General features: G+C 32.8%; 2 protein-coding genes across 2 annotated transcripts; one reads left to right on the plus strand and one right to left on the minus strand.

Moving 5' to 3' along the window:
- Positions 1-1,236: 1,236 nt before the first annotated feature.
- Positions 1,237-10,944, minus strand: LOC107020636 (beta-hexosaminidase 1). Its single transcript, XM_015221079.2, has 15 exons — positions 10,499-10,944; positions 9,378-9,461; positions 8,556-8,591; positions 8,307-8,418; positions 8,089-8,159; positions 7,874-8,004; positions 7,046-7,062; positions 6,847-6,895; positions 5,909-6,009; positions 4,997-5,056; positions 3,999-4,032; positions 3,365-3,463; positions 2,864-2,923; positions 2,520-2,770; positions 1,237-1,725 (listed from the first exon to the last, which is right to left on the minus strand). The coding sequence occupies exons 1-15, from the start codon at positions 10,883-10,885 to the stop codon at positions 1,550-1,552; spliced, it is 1,668 nt and encodes a 555-aa protein (XP_015076565.1). The 5' UTR covers positions 10,886-10,944; the 3' UTR covers positions 1,237-1,549.
- A 2,352-nt stretch (positions 10,945-13,296) lies between these two features.
- Positions 13,297-16,872, plus strand: LOC107020600 (protein TIC 20-I, chloroplastic-like). Its single transcript, XM_015221034.2, has 3 exons — positions 13,297-13,457; positions 14,813-15,011; positions 15,953-16,872. The coding sequence occupies exons 2-3, from the start codon at positions 14,834-14,836 to the stop codon at positions 16,588-16,590; spliced, it is 816 nt and encodes a 271-aa protein (XP_015076520.1). The 5' UTR covers positions 13,297-13,457; positions 14,813-14,833; the 3' UTR covers positions 16,591-16,872.
- The last annotated feature ends 1,315 nt before the right edge of the window (positions 16,873-18,187 follow it).

The raw sequence follows: 18,187 nt of genomic DNA on the forward strand, positions 1-18,187 counted from the left end.
ATGTGAATATCATGTAGAATCTTTTTTTTTTTTTTGCAATAATAATGCAAATGTGAGTCATATTTTAAACTTCACAATCAAGTAGTGCTTCCCTTTTTACTCAATAATAAATTGAGTGGGAAGGAAAGACCCTTTAAATTGGCTTATTTAAGAAAATTTGGAAGGTTGAAAAAATCGTATATTTGACTATCATCAGATTTTTTTTATAATAGTCATATTCTATAATAATATTTTATTATAACATTAGAATCGACTTTCATATTGTATCACGTGATTTATTCTCTATAGTAATATCTCGCTATAACAATAAAAAAAAATATTCATAACATCGTTATAAAATGATTTTTTGATTATGTAAATGTAAACAATAGTGTATGTGGAATTTTTGTAAAGGTATTAATATTGAGTAGTTTTTACAAAATAATTTCAAGCAGAAAATTATTATTTTTGACAAAATATATTTGATGAAAAAGACAAAATATATAATTATATAAAGAATAAAACTTTATGCTTATTGATGTTAAATATATGTTAATTTGGCTTAGGAACTTATTCTATTTGAGATTAGTGATCAAAACTTTATTTGTATTTATTTCTCCGTTCATTTTTATTTGTTCATTAATCATTATATTAATCGTATATTTTTTACTTATCCACATTAGTATATACCTAGATGTAGTCATATGGTGCATTTATCTCAATAAATTTATTTACAACAAATTATATAATTTCACCATAATATCATGAATTAATGTGAGAATTAAGAGATTATATATAATATACATGATACACATGTTTTATATTCATTTGTTTAAAGTAAATATTAGAATACTAATTAGTGTTTGATTTAAGTCACAAGGGGAATTGGAATATTCTATTCAAATGTCTTATTCAATGACCTACTAATTTAATAATATAAATTATTAATCTCTAAACCAAGATTCTTTTCTAGATTTAACTCCACTAATGTTATACTAATTGAATTAAATAGGAAAGGTTTAAGTCAAGTCTAAGTCTAAGTCTAAGCCTTTCTTTTATCCCTTTCTTTTATCCCGCGTACCAAACGATACCTCATAAAGTCACTATCATTATCAATGCTAGAATCAATTCTTTTCATATCGCGAATCTTACTGAATTTTGAAACTCAAATCTTTTCACGAGCCCAGTAAAATGAAAAACTACGAAGAGGAATTCACATGAACTTCATATTCCAATAGTCTTTTAGCTTATCACATGAAAATGAAATAAGAATATGAGATAACAAGTTTGAATGTAATATACGAGGCAAAATATTGCCAAATCCAAAGTTTTAAGTATGGAGTCTTGCAAGATCATACAGTTTTCTCTTATTCACATTAAGAAAACACAATAATGGTACAGTGAAGATCTCGAAAATGAGTGAGTAAAACAACAGACAATCTCAACGTAGGATCGTTTCTAAGGGCATGAGACTATACAGCAGCGTCAAGCTGACAAGATTTACTAGGTCATGAGTTTCGCAAACTTACCAGTTATAGCACACGGATCTAACTTGATGATGCTACACAAGTTATTGTTCATAACATGACCCTGGCCCCAATGGAGGACGTCGAGCATAAAAATTGGTAACTGGAGCTGCTGGAACACCACGCCTTGTCAAGAGGCATCGGAAGTACTCCAGCCTCTGTAATGCAGTTGACGTAGTATTTTTTGATGATGTGGTCTCCTTGTCGCTCCACAACCGCTCTGTAAAGTAAACATGAAGGCAGTATTAGTAGCAAGCTTGAAATTTCTTCTGGAGAAAGAGAACCTAATATATGACAGCAAAAGACTGAGTGGAAGGATCTAGTAGAAAGCAGTGGTTGAGTTTTGTTTCATCGCCAGTCTAGTAAAACAAAGATGTCAATACCAGAATGAAAAATAAGTAGTCAAACGGAGGGAGTTGCTCGGATGGTAAACACCCCTCACTTCCAACCCTAAGGTTGTGAGTTCGACATATGGATAAAATGGTTGGAGCTCCTACGGAAGGTAAAAAAAGGTAAGCGTTTGGATATAAATTGAGTGATATTTAGATTAAAAAAAGTACTCCTTCTGTTTCAGTCTGATTGTATGGTTTTGACTTGGCACAGAGAGTAAAGAGAACTTTTGAATCTTGTGCTCTTAAACAAAAGATAAGTAGAAGTCATGTTGGAAAGTTGATGTTAAAGAGTTGTCAAAAAGGAAAAAAGACATTCTTTTTGAGACGGATTGAAAAGGAAAAGTAAGACAAATAAATTGGAACAGATGGAGCAGTATTTAAAGTTGAAGTTGAGATCTAGTAATTGGAAGTTGAGGTTGTGTTTGGACATGCATTTCACTTGGAAAAGAGTTTGAAGTTGTGAGTGAGTAAAATTCACTTGAAAAACTAGTCAAAGTTGGAAAAAAACTAGCCAACAAATCATTCTAATGTGTAATCAAACATTGTGTTGAAATATTTATGAAAAGAAGGTTCGTTGAACTGCTATAAAGTGTCGTACTATCCAACATATCCAAGAGAATACCTGCTGCAGCTGCAGCCCGTGGCCATATGGTTTGTTGAACATCTGAGGCATCTGCGGTTTCTCCCCACATGCATACTTCACCTCCAAGTATAAGTTTTTGCTCAGAGATACTCTTTATTCCTTCCAGTGGTTCTGCAAAATAGACCTCCTCCCACGGGACATCTAAGTGATCGAGATACCAATAACCCTGATTGCTATAAATGCATCTAAAACCACTTGCAACTGCCTTTGCACAAACATCACCAACTAACCTATATCAATAAGATATTCAGATGGTTGCATACTTAAAACGGAAAAACCCATCATATTAATGAGCAGATAAATCCAGTCAGATTGATCCTCACCAGTTATGCACCACCGTCCGTGGGTTAAGTTTAGATGGAAAATTGTTGAAGGTTTCTTCCCTACAAATATAAAATCCATATACCATGTCAAAAATTAGAAAAAAACGAACGACTACATTTCAACCATAAATAACTGCTCATGCTTGCTTTTGGATTAAACGAACTACTGGTGTATCCTTTTCCAGAAAACAAAATTTTATTTTATGCATTATAAGACAGCAAGAGACACATCGTACTCCAATTAACTTTTTTGCAACACATTCTTTAATACCTTCGCCAAGTCATAGATAAAATAGAAAAGTAGAAAAGAAAACACCTTGCGCCGCAAGTTCATAGGAACCACAGTCCAACAAAATCTTCATTCTGATTTGAATCTGTTTAATATATTATCTATATTTTGTTAATCTTCACTGTTCCCTATTTTAACTGATTAAAAGGAAGAAAAACACGAACTTACAAGTACTACGGGGCACTTAGTTTGCGATTTCTAAGAGAATTTACCAGTTAACAGGTGTCCAGTTGTGTGATATAGCTATTTCTTGAGCTTTGAGTACAAAATACTGATATGCATCCTTTGCAGTCATCTTATGATCTTGAAGCCTGCAAACAGAATGAGTTGATGAACAGCACTGCATTGAAAAAGTAAAGATAGGAGACATAATTAAACGGATGAATCAGGGCATGTTATCAGCAAGTATAAAGGTTACAATCCATCTAAATCTAAAACACATAATGACATAAATATATAGCCTACATACAGAATTACTTCGTCCACAGTCCTTTATTGATATCAAGAAAAAAAACAGATGGTAGCACTTCTAGTACTCCCTGGGACATATTCTCAATCCAAAGTATATCCTGCACTAACTGAATCGCGAATTGGTTTATGTAACATAAATGTGTGAAACATAAGATCCATATTGGTAATAGGATCCCCTATAATCACTCGTGATTTTCATCATCACTGATATAAGTCAATATATAGATGCCACTGTTCTTATAGGCATAGTGCAAGGTACTTCCATGAGTGAAATACTAACTGCGCCTTTTTTTTGGTTTGACAAACAAGTTAGAGCAATTTCAACATATATATGGAACTTCAAAAACATAAAGGACATGAGACGAGGGAGGTTACCATTGTTTCACGTGTGGTGTAGTTGTCCAACAAGCTGCAAAAATGAACAGTATTCAGTACTTATTTTCGATTGTTCCTCCCATATTTTTCCGGAGGAGGCGGGGAGCTATGGACAGTGGGCAGTGGTTTGTAACACTCAACCACAAAAAAGATCCAACAACGATCATTTTCTTTTGACGTGTAAGTGCATGCATGGTCAGAAAGATATGCATATAATGAGAGTTCTGGTTGAAAAAGAGAAAATGACAAAAAGTGACATCAAAGGAGAAATGGTCAAAAGAGAAATATCTTTTTTAAGTTTTAACAACCAACATAAAAGCATATCACAATCAACTGTTCGATAGAATCCGAGAAGAAGGTAAAGAAATATTTGCAGTACTATAATGGAAGAAATAGATACTAAGTTATCAGTCATATGGATGGATACCACGAAATTGAACTCCGTAAACACGACTTATAACATGATACAGCACTGAAATTGCTGGGACTATAAAATGAAGGATAGGCTGCCAGTACGTACTGTATATTTTCTATATCTGGATTCTATTTTATAGGACTTTTCTTCTTCTTTTGCTTCTTAACAAATAAAAAAACTAAATATAAAAACCGGAGAACTGTTATAAATAATTCATCTATTCTGCAATTGATTTATCCAATAGAAGAACTAATGAAGATAGTAAGTTAACCCTACTTTAAAATAAAAACTGCATAATCAAAGATGTGGGAACTAAAATACAAAATATTTCAATTCTAAGACACTTTGCCCTTTAGCTATTGGTTTTGCCTGGGTTTTTGGTATCTTGAATCAGTATACTTCTAGAGCCAATGATTCCTTAAAATATTTACAGTTGTGATTCTGAAGCAACAAGTTATCTTAACTTGACATTGGTGGACATAGCACAATTGTTTTCTATTCTCTTGGTCAAATGATTAGCTAAAATTAGAAATGCAACAAAATGTAGGGAATTTTCTGCAAAAAATAGAAAAATAGTACTAACTTGTGTTGACCTCGTCACCGCCTAAGTGGAAGAGCTCAAATGGAAAAATCTTCCTCATCTCTGCAAAAAAATAAGAATGGAAATTTAACATCCATGGTGACAAGAAAGAGAAAAAATTATGTCTTCACGTGCGGCAACTTTGAGTTCAATGGTCTTTTTTGAGAGGATAATGCAATACTAACTATGACCAGAGGATCATATCAGTAAACGGGAGGCATGGTCATTATCAGAATTACATATGCAAGGATGCAATGTACATAGAGAGAGAGAGAGAGACATGTCATACGAGAAACAAAAAGGGAGAAAGGCAAGAAATGAGAAAGAGAGAAGGACAAGAAACAGACAGAGAGAGGAGAAAAAAGAGTGAAACAAAAGAACAAGAGGGTTGAAGATTGGGGAAGAAAGGGGAAGGGAGCAGGAAGACACGATGCAAGATAGAACTATAGGGATATAGCTTGAAATTACATACACTTACAGAATTTTTACGCTATCAGGTACTTAAACATGTTTTAGAACGTTACCTGTCTCAGCTTCTAGGTTACTGATCTCATTTTTTAAAGAAAACTTAACTACAGTTGCTTGTAGCTAACTTTAGGTGACATAATTTTTCTATATAGTTAGTGTATAGAAGTTAAACTGATGATCAAATCAATTAATGATGTCTTTCAATTGTCTTAGACAAAGTACAAAGGCACTATTTATAGAACAGTGAACTCAAAGTAAGAACTCTTGAAACTCTAACTAAAAGATAAGATTATCTTACTAAAAACTAGGCTCTAATCTTTAAATAAAAGATAATGATAAATCGAAGTATGAAAATATATCCTATTAGCTACACAAAGAACGTTAAATGTAATTATACAAATCCAGAAAAAATGGTAGAATTCTTAAAGGGAACCCTTCGAAACTAACCAGCCAAAATGCCTGATATCACATCAAAAGTATAGTTTTTTGAAACATCTAAGGGCTCTTTACAAGATGGAGAAGGCCAAAGATCAGGGTACCCTGCACCCCTGTAGAGTGAATAAAACCAAACTGAGACGCAACATAAATTTATAACATAACTAAAGGGAGTGATGACCTACAATGAATAAGAAAATATTCATGTTCTAATAAAACTAAACTGAGACACAACATAAATTTATAACACAACTAAAGGGAGTGATGACATACAATGAATAAGAAAATATTCATGTTCCTTGTAACATTCTCTCTTTTTTAAGCATCTTTCCATCCAAAATATTGTCACCACACCAAAAATGTCAAGGAGAACTAATAAGAGAAAGTTCATCCGGAACATTATTACCAACCCCAAATAAACTATGTTTGTTAACCAAGTTTGTTCAATGGTTATACGCTTATTAGTTAGGAGGGAGGTCAGAGATACAAACGAATTAGACTAAGTGTTTCCCTGGTATCACTATTCTGATTAGAAGTACAATTACTTTCGCCGTGCAAATATCATACGCTTCATATTTCTTTCTGTTTTACTTCAAAATAAGCACGACTTTTCCTTTATTTGAGAAACCCAATTTGATGATTGGAATGGTGACCAAATAAGACCAATCTCAAAAACTGAAGAATTCAATACACAAGGAAAACTTTTCCAATTATCACCTCAAAAGTACAGCTCTCAAAGTTTTTTGTGCTTTTTAACTAAGCATTGATATCAATACCAAAAAAAGTACCACACTAACGGGATTAATTTAAAACCTGCAGGAGATTTAGACAGATAAAAGTGAAGAGCAATGAAGGCAACTACCAGCAATTCAAAATCCAAAGATCCATAAATTTCTGATAGACTCAATATAGTACGACTGTACGAGGAATAGACCAATTTAAACACTTACCATGATTCTGCATGGCCGGGAACATCAACTTCTGCCATAACATTGATACCTGTGTAAGTAACACTTTTGGAATTAGAAAAGGATTAAACATTCTTTTTTTTACTTATCAAGAGAAGTATAGATGCATTGTGTTAACCAACAACCAGAAAACATTAGATGAGGTAATGAAACATTTGCAGACTTCAAAGATGTCACTTACCTCTCATCTTTGCAAAGCTTCAATTGATGTGACATCATGAAGAGAAGAAACAAGGAGAACTCTGTCAGCATCAGCTAATAATATAATGTAGGAACATCTAACGAGAAGCCAAAAACAGAACAAACAACTTAAACAGATGATAATGTAAAAGAATATTATAGTTCTTTGTATCATTTATTTTGGGAACTTTAACAATATCCAGAACGATTAATTGAATGGAAGCATAGATATTGAAATTAAATAATCAAAGACAATGAAAGGATAAGATTGTAACTTTAAGTTCATAGTAATTGTTCAATGAAACACTAGAAGAAGACTCTCTTTGAAAGTTCCCCAATTGATTGATAGCTTTGCCCAATTCTCTAGATGGTACAAAATGATCCGGCTAACGTGTTAAATGAAATCTCATAATAAACTTTTTGATCAAGTGTAAGTATTATAATGGTATCCATTATTTGGTGTGGCCAGATTTGCACGTAAAACTAGAATATTGATCCAGTGTAATATAAGTAATTCACTATTGTTGGCCCCTCTAAAACCATACAACCAATTGTTTAGAATAATACTACATATGGTTTTCTAGTAGCCACTTGAGATGAAGATTTTAGCACCTCCAGCCACGGCCCTTTCATTTTTACTTTCTTCCTAAGAAATATGGAACAAAAGCTCAAAGCATTTGATTACCTTGGGGACTTTATTTATCACTCATAGGCAATAAAAGGAAAAATCACTTAGTTTCTGCGCTCAAGGTTTTTGAAAAAGGTAGGGGGGAAATCCTACATACCAAAAAGACTTCAAATTATCTGAGTTGGGGGAGAAAATTCTTACGCAACAATTTCAATGGCATCCTCGAGAGTGTAGCGTTCCCACTTTGTATATGCCCCTTTCCACAAGTTTGGGTAAGAAGGCACTTCTAGAGGAAATGACTCTTCATCTATGATGTGCCAATGGAGAACATTCTACTGATTCCAATCAACAATATCAGAAATAAGTAATTGCTCATTTCAAAAACTGGATCAGTAAAATAGGATTCAACAACTTACAAGTTTAGCATAGGACATAGATTCAATAATTTGCTTGATAATTTCAATCGGCAAATAGTGTCTTGATGTATCTGCAGAATAATTCAACAATACAACCAGTAGATCAGTTAGTGCTCTGCAAAAGGCAACATCCAGATGTTTTGACTCATTCTCAGAAGTATGATAATCCTGTACAACAACTAAATCCCAAGAATTAGCTGCAAAAGACTGGATCTTACCTAACAGAAGACCGCGATATGCAAATCTGGGCTTGTCTTGAATAAACCATGGAGCCTTACGAATTTGCACTGTTTTAACCCCGTAATCAAACTTACATAACTGACTCAATGTCTGTATAAAAGGGTTTGAGTAAACATTTGTTATCAGTGAGGATATGAAATTAACAGTCATAAATCCATTCCACTATAAACCAAAGTGGCAAAAATCCCTGTCCACTATGATAAACCATATTCATTTAACATACGTACCTCAAGCCCTCTTAGTGCACCATAAACAGAATTTGCCTGCAGTGTTGACGAAAAAATTATTCATGTACTTCTAGTTATAGTCACTCCAATCAAAGAATGCACAGTCTAGCACCATCATCACATAACGGTCAAAGGCAGGGGAAGAAATCACGGAACAAGACTATTCTGTTGCATTCTTTTTTCTTGATGAGTGGGTTAACAGTGCGGATTGTGGAAGTTAATTACGATAAGGTAAGACTAGATAGGCAAAGGTTATATACTATCAGGAGCTAAAGCAAGAGTTAAGGACAAAATTCTCCACATGTAAGAAAAAGGGAAGCAATGCTACATCAGAAAAGTACATGGATAGGAAAGCAAAAGAATACTAGAAATTTCTAAGTAAAGCATTGTGTTTAACATTTCGCTAAGGATAAAAACACTAATAACTACAAAATGTTCTGCTTCTTTATTGGAAACCATTCTCTACATTCTTCCAACTCCTTAAATGTCTACCTACAAATATCCTGTCAGCTCTTCTTATTCTTCAGATATGTCAGAGATCAACTTATGTTAAGTAGACGGGGCGAATCATTCTCTACATCCTAAGCATTAGACACATTCTTTAACTACCATGGAAATTTTGATCTAGTTCTACTTCCTATTTGGTTAAGTTTTATATCACATTCATCAACATCATCCTACTGTATGCTACAAAACATAGCTCCTCCAATTGAGAGCTTGTGGGCAGGAAAAGAATTTTCAGCACAAATAGAACTTATAACTCAAATTACTTCAAACAAGAAAGAAATAAAAGTTCCACCACATCAATGTTGATAACTTTACCTCAATCGAGACTCCCCCGATAATTGAACGTTCATTGCTCTTCGTCACCAATAACGAGTAGCTCTCATCAACGCCAAGTTGCAACTGAGACAAAAAAACGATTCAACAAACCAATAAAAATTGTTCCTAATCTCTCCTCCACATTAAGCATCGATTGGTTCAAGTTGTTGCAAATATATAAATAAATATGCCTCCTCTCTATCAGCAAAAACGTTTAAATAAGGTCATTCACACAACCCAACACGATATGAGATCAAAGGTCCAGAATTCAGGTATTAGGCCATATGAAATGTCATGTCCCAAAATATAAATAGGAAAAGAAAGACATATAAGTTCTATGCACTCATAGTATAAAAATATTTCCACAATCAGTTCTTTATAAAGTAAGTACACGTAAATCTCTATAATAAAGCACTAATTGGTAATACTCTAAAAACAACTAATCTGTTATCTCAGCTTAAAAATCTCTACACTGTCCGCTTGTATAACTTATATCTGATTTAAAAAATCCTATCTTTGGAGAAGACGGTTCACACAATTCAACTCAATATGTAGCAAAAACACTACTGACTTCTTCCCATTTGTCGTAGCCTTGGTGGACATAGTTACCCCATACCATGAAGTCTCGGGTTCAAATCCCAACATAAGCAAAAACACTAGACATTAGTCAAGGTGCAAATGAGCTGTCCGGACACACAGTTCTAATTTGGTTTCAATTTATATAACTTAAATCCATTAAAAAAATCATATCTTTTGAGAAGAGATCACGCAATTCAACACAATACGTAGCAAAAACACTACATATTTGATTATTTCTCATTTTCCATAGCCATAGTGAACAAGGTTGACATATACAAGGTCTGACGTACAAGTCAAAAACACTAGATGATTTCTTCTCATTTGTCCAAGCTTGACGGACAGAGTTATCTGCAGTATTTACTAGTGGGAGTTAGCAACTAGCCTCCACCACAAAAGGCTAAAAGTAATTATACATGTAATTGGTAATCTAAGTAACACTACTAAACAACTTCAGTCCATAAAAATCATAGCTTTAGACTATAAATTTCACACAATTCAACATAATATGAACTCCAATATTAAGATAAAGCATAAAAAATTACCTCATCATTATCAGAATGAACAATGACGGTAACCCTATTAACATCAAAATATTCACCAGATTTAGCTAATTTAGCACCATGCTTAAAAATAATCTTCTTATATCTCTCAAACGCTTCTTCAACAACAACTGATCCACCACTACCACCACCGTTTCCGGTAAAATCAAGTGTCAAATTAGGATCAACAGTGAGCGTATCGTTACCGGAAGTGAATTGTGCCGGCAACGGCCATAAATATGTAAGCGATTCATCGAGCTCTATACTGTGATGATGCGTTGACTTTATAGAACGAGCGTTGACCAGAGAGAAAATGGATATGGAGAAGAAGAAGAAGAAGAAGGTTTTGAGTAGAAATTGAGAAGAATTGAGGGTTGAAATTAAAGACATTTTTGTTGGAAGAGGAAATTGAATGAATAGAATGATTTTTGGAAATTATTTTTGGGTGATATTGATATATGATTATTATGGGGTCAATAATTTGATGACTAATCATATAACTTATATTTATTTATGTATTTTTTTAATTTCATATTAAATTTTTATTTAGAGATTGAGATATTTAATTCGGCAACTTTCACATATATAGTAAATAAAAAAATTATATTCGTATGTTATAGCAAAGTTTGCATAATTGTGTTCTATAGCAAACATATAACTTTAGAATTCGCTATACATATACAACTGTATGATTCGCTGGCCTAAATTGTATAATTCGCTGGCTTATTTCGCTGCAATTGTATAATTTGTTGGCCTATTTCACATCAATTGTATAATTCGCTGGCCTATTTCGCTGCAATATCTGTATAAAATTTGCTTTGTATACAATTGAATCGAAGTAAAATGTTTGTATATTGTATAATTATAAGTGTATAAGAAGAATATATATGTTTTTCTCTCGCTTTATACAAAAACATAAATACAGTTTATAGACTTCTGTTGTATAAAGCGAGAGAAAATTATATTTCACTGCAATTGTATAATTCGCAATTGTATAATTCGCTGGCCTTTCTCGCTGCAATATTTGTGTAAAATTTGTATTTGTATACAATTGAATCAAAGTAAAATATTTGTAAATTGTATAATTAAGTGTATAGTACGAAGATATATGTTTTTGCATGTGTACATACAATTTTCTCTTGTTTATACAAAACATAAAACACAATTTATACACTTCTGTTGTATAAAGCGAGAGAGGCGACCAGAGGTAGAGTGACGAGCGAGAATGGGAGAGTGGCGAGCAAGAGTTTAGGGAGAAAGACGACTGACAAACGTTTAAAATGGGGCACAATTAAATCAAACAATAGCTACTCTATTTATTTTAGATTATTAATTTGCTATTATATATAATTATCCCTTAATTATAAGTGAAGCATTTCTATCACTGCATTATCATAAGTTTTGGTTATACTACTTGTATAATCAGTTTTATCTCAAAATGTAATTTAATAAGTGAAGTTGAGAGAAAATGATTTTTGCTATTTATTTCAAAGAGTAAGAGTATACTATTATGTAATTTTATAAGTGATTTATGGGAAAATTATATATATTTTGTGAATCTATAAATATTGATTTTCGTTATTCAAATAATTTGATGGAAAAAAGGGTGTAGCGGTGAAAGCATAATGATGATTTAAATTTTATTTTGGTGAATTATTATTAATATTATTATTATTATTATTATTATTATTATTATTGAATTTTTGAATTGAAGTGTAAAGGTGTACTGGTTTTGTTATTTTTCGTTCTGTTTCCTTTTTTGTTTTTTTTTAGCAGTTGGCAGAATTTGTCCTATGTTTATCAATTTAGGGTGGTTCATAATTATGGTTAAAAAATTAGATTAAATTACAATTTGAATTTAATAAATTTTGTTTTGATTTAATTTTAGATTTTTTAAATTGTTACTATTTATTTTAGTTGATTTTACTAAAAGAACAATTGCAAAAATAATCAAATTGAAATCGATAAATTAGATATATAAAATTTGTAACTATTTAAATCTTATTCATAAATAAAATATAAATATTTGTTGAATTTTAATTAAGTTAAGTCTTTAAATTTATTATTTTTTCGAGCCAACACTTAAACATAAAATTTGTTGAGATGACATTCGATATTCATTTGATATTTCTAAAGTTTAATTTTGATAATTTAAAAATTCGTAATTAAAAATAGACAGTATATATTATATTTTCAAAGTTCAATTCAATCTGTTGGATTAAACTTGAATGAAACGTATATAAATCATACTAGTTTAGACACAAATTACTTTAAATACATTATAATTTGCAACATCATGAATATTATCAAAATTTGGAGTGCCCGAATATATTCAAACACATGTATCTCGAGATACACAATATCAAAATTAAATGTAATTTGTTATAGATAAATATATACACTATATCTAAGTGAATTTACATGTATACAAATTACATATCAAATCTCGTTCGCATCCCTCACTTGCCACTCTCCTATTTATTTGATATCTTGGATATATGTGAATCACCTAAAATACATACAAATCGCGCTTGCCTTTCCTCCTATTTTTGTGTATCTGGTAGTAAAAATACAGGTATCTAAGTGTATATTCCTCAATAAATGATAGAAAACTCTTAATTGATAGTATAATACGCAATATTTTGAAAAATATAAATAATAATATGTTTGTATAATATGACATAGAATATGTCTAATTATGTAATTTCTCCAATTTAAATTTTGATTCGATAATTCAATTTTCGATAATTTCTAAAGACCCAATAACAGGCCCAACCCAAATGTCGAGCCCAATGTCCCAAAATCCCAATCGATAAGGAAAAAAAGTCTATCTTCTCCTTCTAGAATTGTTTCTTCCTTCCTTCCACTTCTGCTCGCTTCGCTTCTCAGTCGCCGTTGATACGGCGACCTTTTCCGGTGGTGGTCGGTGCTCCGGCAGCGTCGGATTCCTCGTATTGTTCAGGTAAGGTTATTTGCTTTTGTATTTTCCTGGAGATAAGAAAAACCGATAATGTTATTGAATCTGTTATTTCAGCATTTATGGAGTTGAATTTAAGTTTCTTCAAGTTTGAATAAGGTCACATTCGAAAAAAAAATGGCGATTAGAACAGTTTACATTTCCAAAATTGGGAATTTGTAGGACTAGAGACTAGGGATAGAAATTAAGCTGGGTACCTCTTTTGGATGATCGAGGAATCATGGATACTTATAGTACGGTCCGTCGAAAAGGAGCATTAGAATAGTGCTGAAGTTATGGATGTACTATGATCTTTAGGTATTGAGTTTGAGCTGTGAAAACTGTCACTAATGTGTTGAGTAACGATGAAGTTAGATAAAAAGTTCGAGCTGTGGAAGCAGGCACTACTTACTAGTGCTTGCATTAGGGTAGATTGTCTATGACATACTCCTTAGGTATTGACCCTTTCCCGAACCATGCAGTTGTTGAACTACCTTTTTTTTTTCCGTTTGACATAAATACCGTTCACCTGATGATTAAGCTGAGTGTTTTTGGCCTTATTTGCTTGTTGAAGTTTTTCTTGTGCAATTCTTCATTTCTTTCACAAATGATGTAGAAACAATACTGCCTTAGCGACAGTAACTTTGACGTTTATTTCCATCACAGTTCAAAGCTAACATTAGTTCGTCCCTTTTAGACTGTATAAGTGGTATGGATCAATAATTAGTCTACGAGCAGAAGTTTCTCACTTGCTGGTCAAAGAAAGTGATTTTAGGATATTAGTGTTTAAATCCTGCATTTCTAAAATAATTCTTCCTTTAACATTGGTGAAGGGCGAGTAGCACGTCTTGCTTCTGGCTTTAAGGTGTAGGGCAATTTCACTTTCTTTTGTTTTACGATGATTGGGACAAGTTTGAATGTAAAACCACTCTCTTTTTATGGACAATGCGTAGCATTGGTACATTAATTGGAAAAATACTAGTGTCTTCACTCAAAATTTCAAATAGCTGTAGTTTATATCTTTTGAAACCTCGAGGCTTCTATTTGTGATAACATTAAGAAAGGGGTATCTGCTGGACTGCTGGTCATTAGTTCATAAAGTTATACTACAGGGATACAAGAAATTTCTTCTTCCAAATAACAACAAACTTCAACTTCCTATGTTATTATACTCTCCATTTTGTGTAATTATTGATGGAAAAACCTCCAGATTTTGGACTTGATAGTCAATCAGGTTTATATGCATTTTCTTCGTTTAGACAAGGCTGCTTCAAATTTCATTGAAACGTTTGGCTCAGTCGGTTTGGTCTTTAACCTGCATTACAGTGCATTTACAGTGCTGTGTGCTTTCTTCTATGTAGATCTTGTCAAAGGGCTTGAATATGATCCTAAATGGATATTCCTTGAGGTCTGGGGGTATTTGTAAGCCTTACAAGGCATGTAGCTCCAAGTCCTATGGATCTGCATCGTCATGCAGCCCCCTGCCGCCTTCCAAGTTTTTAGTCGCATGTGTTAGACGTTCACCAGCACCTCATCAGTATCCAACATCCTGCTCCAAAGGTGTGTATGAGTTCTTGATGGTGATCCTTTTGCATGTCATTATTTTTATCTTGCACTTTTGAGTTAAAATAAACTCATTATTGATTTGGTGTTTGTTGTTGCATCATATGCATGACTGTCACTAAACTAGATTGATATTTGGTTTCTTAATGAAGTCATTAGGCTACTGTTCTTTAGCTTGAGATAGCTGATTCTAATCGAAGCATAGATCTGATTCTTATGTTAGTTCTGCCTAGCTACTTTTGTTTTCAGTTAAAGGAGGTTTGAATTTGAAAATTTTCAGATTTCTGCCCTTGTAAGTGCATTTTTTAACTTTATAAAAACATATTTGCTCTTAGTAGGTCTTATTCATTCCTATCTTGTATATTGTCTGAAAATCATTAAAATGTTGTTAAATTAAAGATTCCTGTGAAAATGAAATTTTATCAATACTTCACTCACTACAACTGCATGATGACTACGAAAGACATTCAATTCAATTAAGGATTCTGGTGAAGACGTTTCATCACTACTCTATCCAATAGCACCAGACAACCACCGGCCTCTACCACATACCCACAACCGTCTTCAGGTTTAGATATAACATCTTAATCATCATATTCGGAAATCTTTTAATCATAAAAAAGGGCTTTAAAATGCCTCATATGCTTCAAGCTCCCTTGTTTAGAAATAAGCCATGTAGTGGTATAAAGTCTCATTTAGAAATAAGCCATGTAAAATTAGAGGTTCAAGGAAGTAGGGGAAGGCATACGTAGTAGTTCTTTTAGAGGATTCAGTGTTATAAGAACCATGATTGAGGGAACGAAATGGTCAACAAGATCCTGATCCAAATACCTGATATATCTTATCCCTACAAGTTTATGGTATAATTATTTCTGTTGGCTCTATTAGTTTAAAGATTTGAAGCTAGTTTCCCTATTATAGTTGTGTTGTCGTTGCAGGATTCAACTTCCTTGATCTTTCTTCTGCATCATCACTTCTTTCAACTGGTGAATATGGCGGTCTTTCTAATGCAATACCCCAGATACCAAGGCGAAGCCAATTGTCCATGACCCCTAGAGCATCGAAGGATGTCCCCTATAGTTACAGATTCCCTCCGATGACCAAAAAGCCGAGGTGGTGGTGGAGAACCTTAGCATGCCTCCCTTACTTGATGCCACTTCATGAGACTTGGATGTATGCTGAGACAGCATATCATCTCCACCCCTTCTTGGAAGATTTTGAGTTTCTGACATACCCTTTTCTCAGAGCTATTGGGAGATTACCGGGCTGGTTTCTAATGGCGTACTTCTTTGTTGCTTATCTTGGTGTAGTGAGGAGAAAGGAATGGCCTCATTTCTTTAGGTTCCATGTGGTAATGGGGATGCTACTCGAGATTGCCTTGCAGGTTATCGGGACTATAAGCCGTTGGATGCCACTCGCGGTATATTGGGGCAAGGTTGGCATGCATTTTTGGACCGCTGTCGCGTTTGCCTATCTGTTCACAGTTTTAGAGTCCATAAGATGTGCACTTGCTGGGATGTATGCTGACATTCCATTTGTGTGTGATGCAGCTTATATCCAAATACCTTACGATTAATGAAAGCCAACATATAAGGTCCTTGTACCTATGTCACTCGAACTCTCCAAAAATGTTGATGTACTCGTGCTGGATCCGACACACACTCATCGATTTTATTGAAGAGTCCGAGCAATATAGCTCTGTACACATGGAAAATCATGTATCTTATGTCTTTTTGATAGAACATCAACACAAAGGAAATCTTGTGTAAACAGAGTTATTTTATTTTCAACCTTGTAAGATCATCAGATAACTTGTTTTGCTAACTTCACAGCCTAGTAAATGCTCTTGTTTTGTTTACATATAAGAGTACTAAATTTGAATTTAATTACATATTTAAAGTGATTGTATAAAAAATAAAATAAAATTATATGACGATGTCAAAACAAGTCGAATATTTAGGCTATGGCTCATATCATGTTGGACTTGCAAGTAATGGGCCATCGTCACTTAACTACGTATAAATGGTACACTTAATTTGAAAATAATTTTGTCATTTTGTCCATAGATATTAGATTGGTGGTGGTCTCCCCAATGACACGAAAAGAATTTATATTGTGGTTTATCGGACGTTGAAGTAACGGTAAATTTATTTTTATGATTTTTAGGTAATCGATTTGAGTCATGGAAACATTATCAATGCATTATTAATGCTTTTAGAAGAGTAGACCATCGACAACATATCAGAATTGATTTTTTTATGTGTCTTATTTATTAACGTTAGATATTTTATGCATTAATTTATTATATTAAACTAGGCTATTTACAACACATTCTTTGAGGATCGAACTTTTTGAACCCTACTAACACGAGATATTTTTATGCACTTCAAACAAAATGGAGACCCCACCACATAGTTCTATGTCAATCTCCTTGGGAATTTATGTTAGGTGTTTTGGTTACCCAAAAAGAAAAAAAGTCTACTTTTTATGTCAAAATCAACAAGGAACCATTTGATTGATGTTTAATAATGATTAGTCTTTGCTTAAAATTATTGATTATGATATACGATAATATTGATTGGACGCAGGGACAGATCTATATGGAGTTTAAGGTTTATCATATTTTGAATCGAAAAATTATATCGTATATATAAAACCTAATATGTACTTTATATCTTTAGTAGGTATAAATGAATATTGAACCCATCAACACAAAAGTAATTATCATGTGTAATAACTATATGGTAATTAAACTATTTGAAGATAACAATAGTCCTAAGTAAGTAGATTTGAATTTTTAAACATAAATATGTTAACAAAATTTTAGGAAGTTAATTTATTTTAGATAATTGTGATTTGAGGGTTTTGATAACCCTTTTAGAAGACTACAATAATAACATATTTAATATATATTTTTACAAAGTAAAATTCAACGAAAATGAAACTGATTACATATTTTATTTCTATTTTCATGAGATTTTAACCAAACTTTTAGGCAAGAAGATAGATGCATTGAACACAAAACTCATTAAAAAACAAGTAAGCTTTTCCCCTATATACTTTTTAAAAACTTGATCAAGTACAAATTACTCCTTTAACATTAACTAAACATATTCTTAAAATTGAGTTACCAAACACTCCTTTCGTTCCATTTTATGAGTCACTTTTTAGAT

This window comes from Solanum pennellii, chromosome 5 (assembly GCF_001406875.1).
Source record: "Solanum pennellii chromosome 5, SPENNV200".
NCBI lineage: Eukaryota > Viridiplantae > Streptophyta > Magnoliopsida > Solanales > Solanaceae > Solanum > Solanum pennellii.

Excerpts from the sequence above, each read along its gene's own strand:
- LOC107020636 (XM_015221079.2), bottom strand. The coding sequence starts at position 10,885 with ATGTCTTTAATTTCAACCCTCAATTCTTCTCAATTTCTACTCAAAACC. Across the intron at positions 2,771-2,863 it reads CGGACGGTGGTGCATAACTG|GTTAGTTGGTGATGTTTGTG; the intron begins GTGAGGATCAAT and ends TTATTGATATAG. Across the intron at positions 1,726-2,519 it reads ACGGGCTGCAGCTGCAGCAG|AGCGGTTGTGGAGCGACAAG; the intron begins GTATTCTCTTGG and ends TTTACTTTACAG.
- LOC107020600 (XM_015221034.2), top strand. The coding sequence starts at position 14,834 with ATGATCCTAAATGGATATTCCTTGAGGTCTGGGGGTATTTGTAAGCCT. Across the intron at positions 15,012-15,952 it reads TCCAACATCCTGCTCCAAAG|GATTCAACTTCCTTGATCTT; the intron begins GTGTGTATGAGT and ends TTGTCGTTGCAG.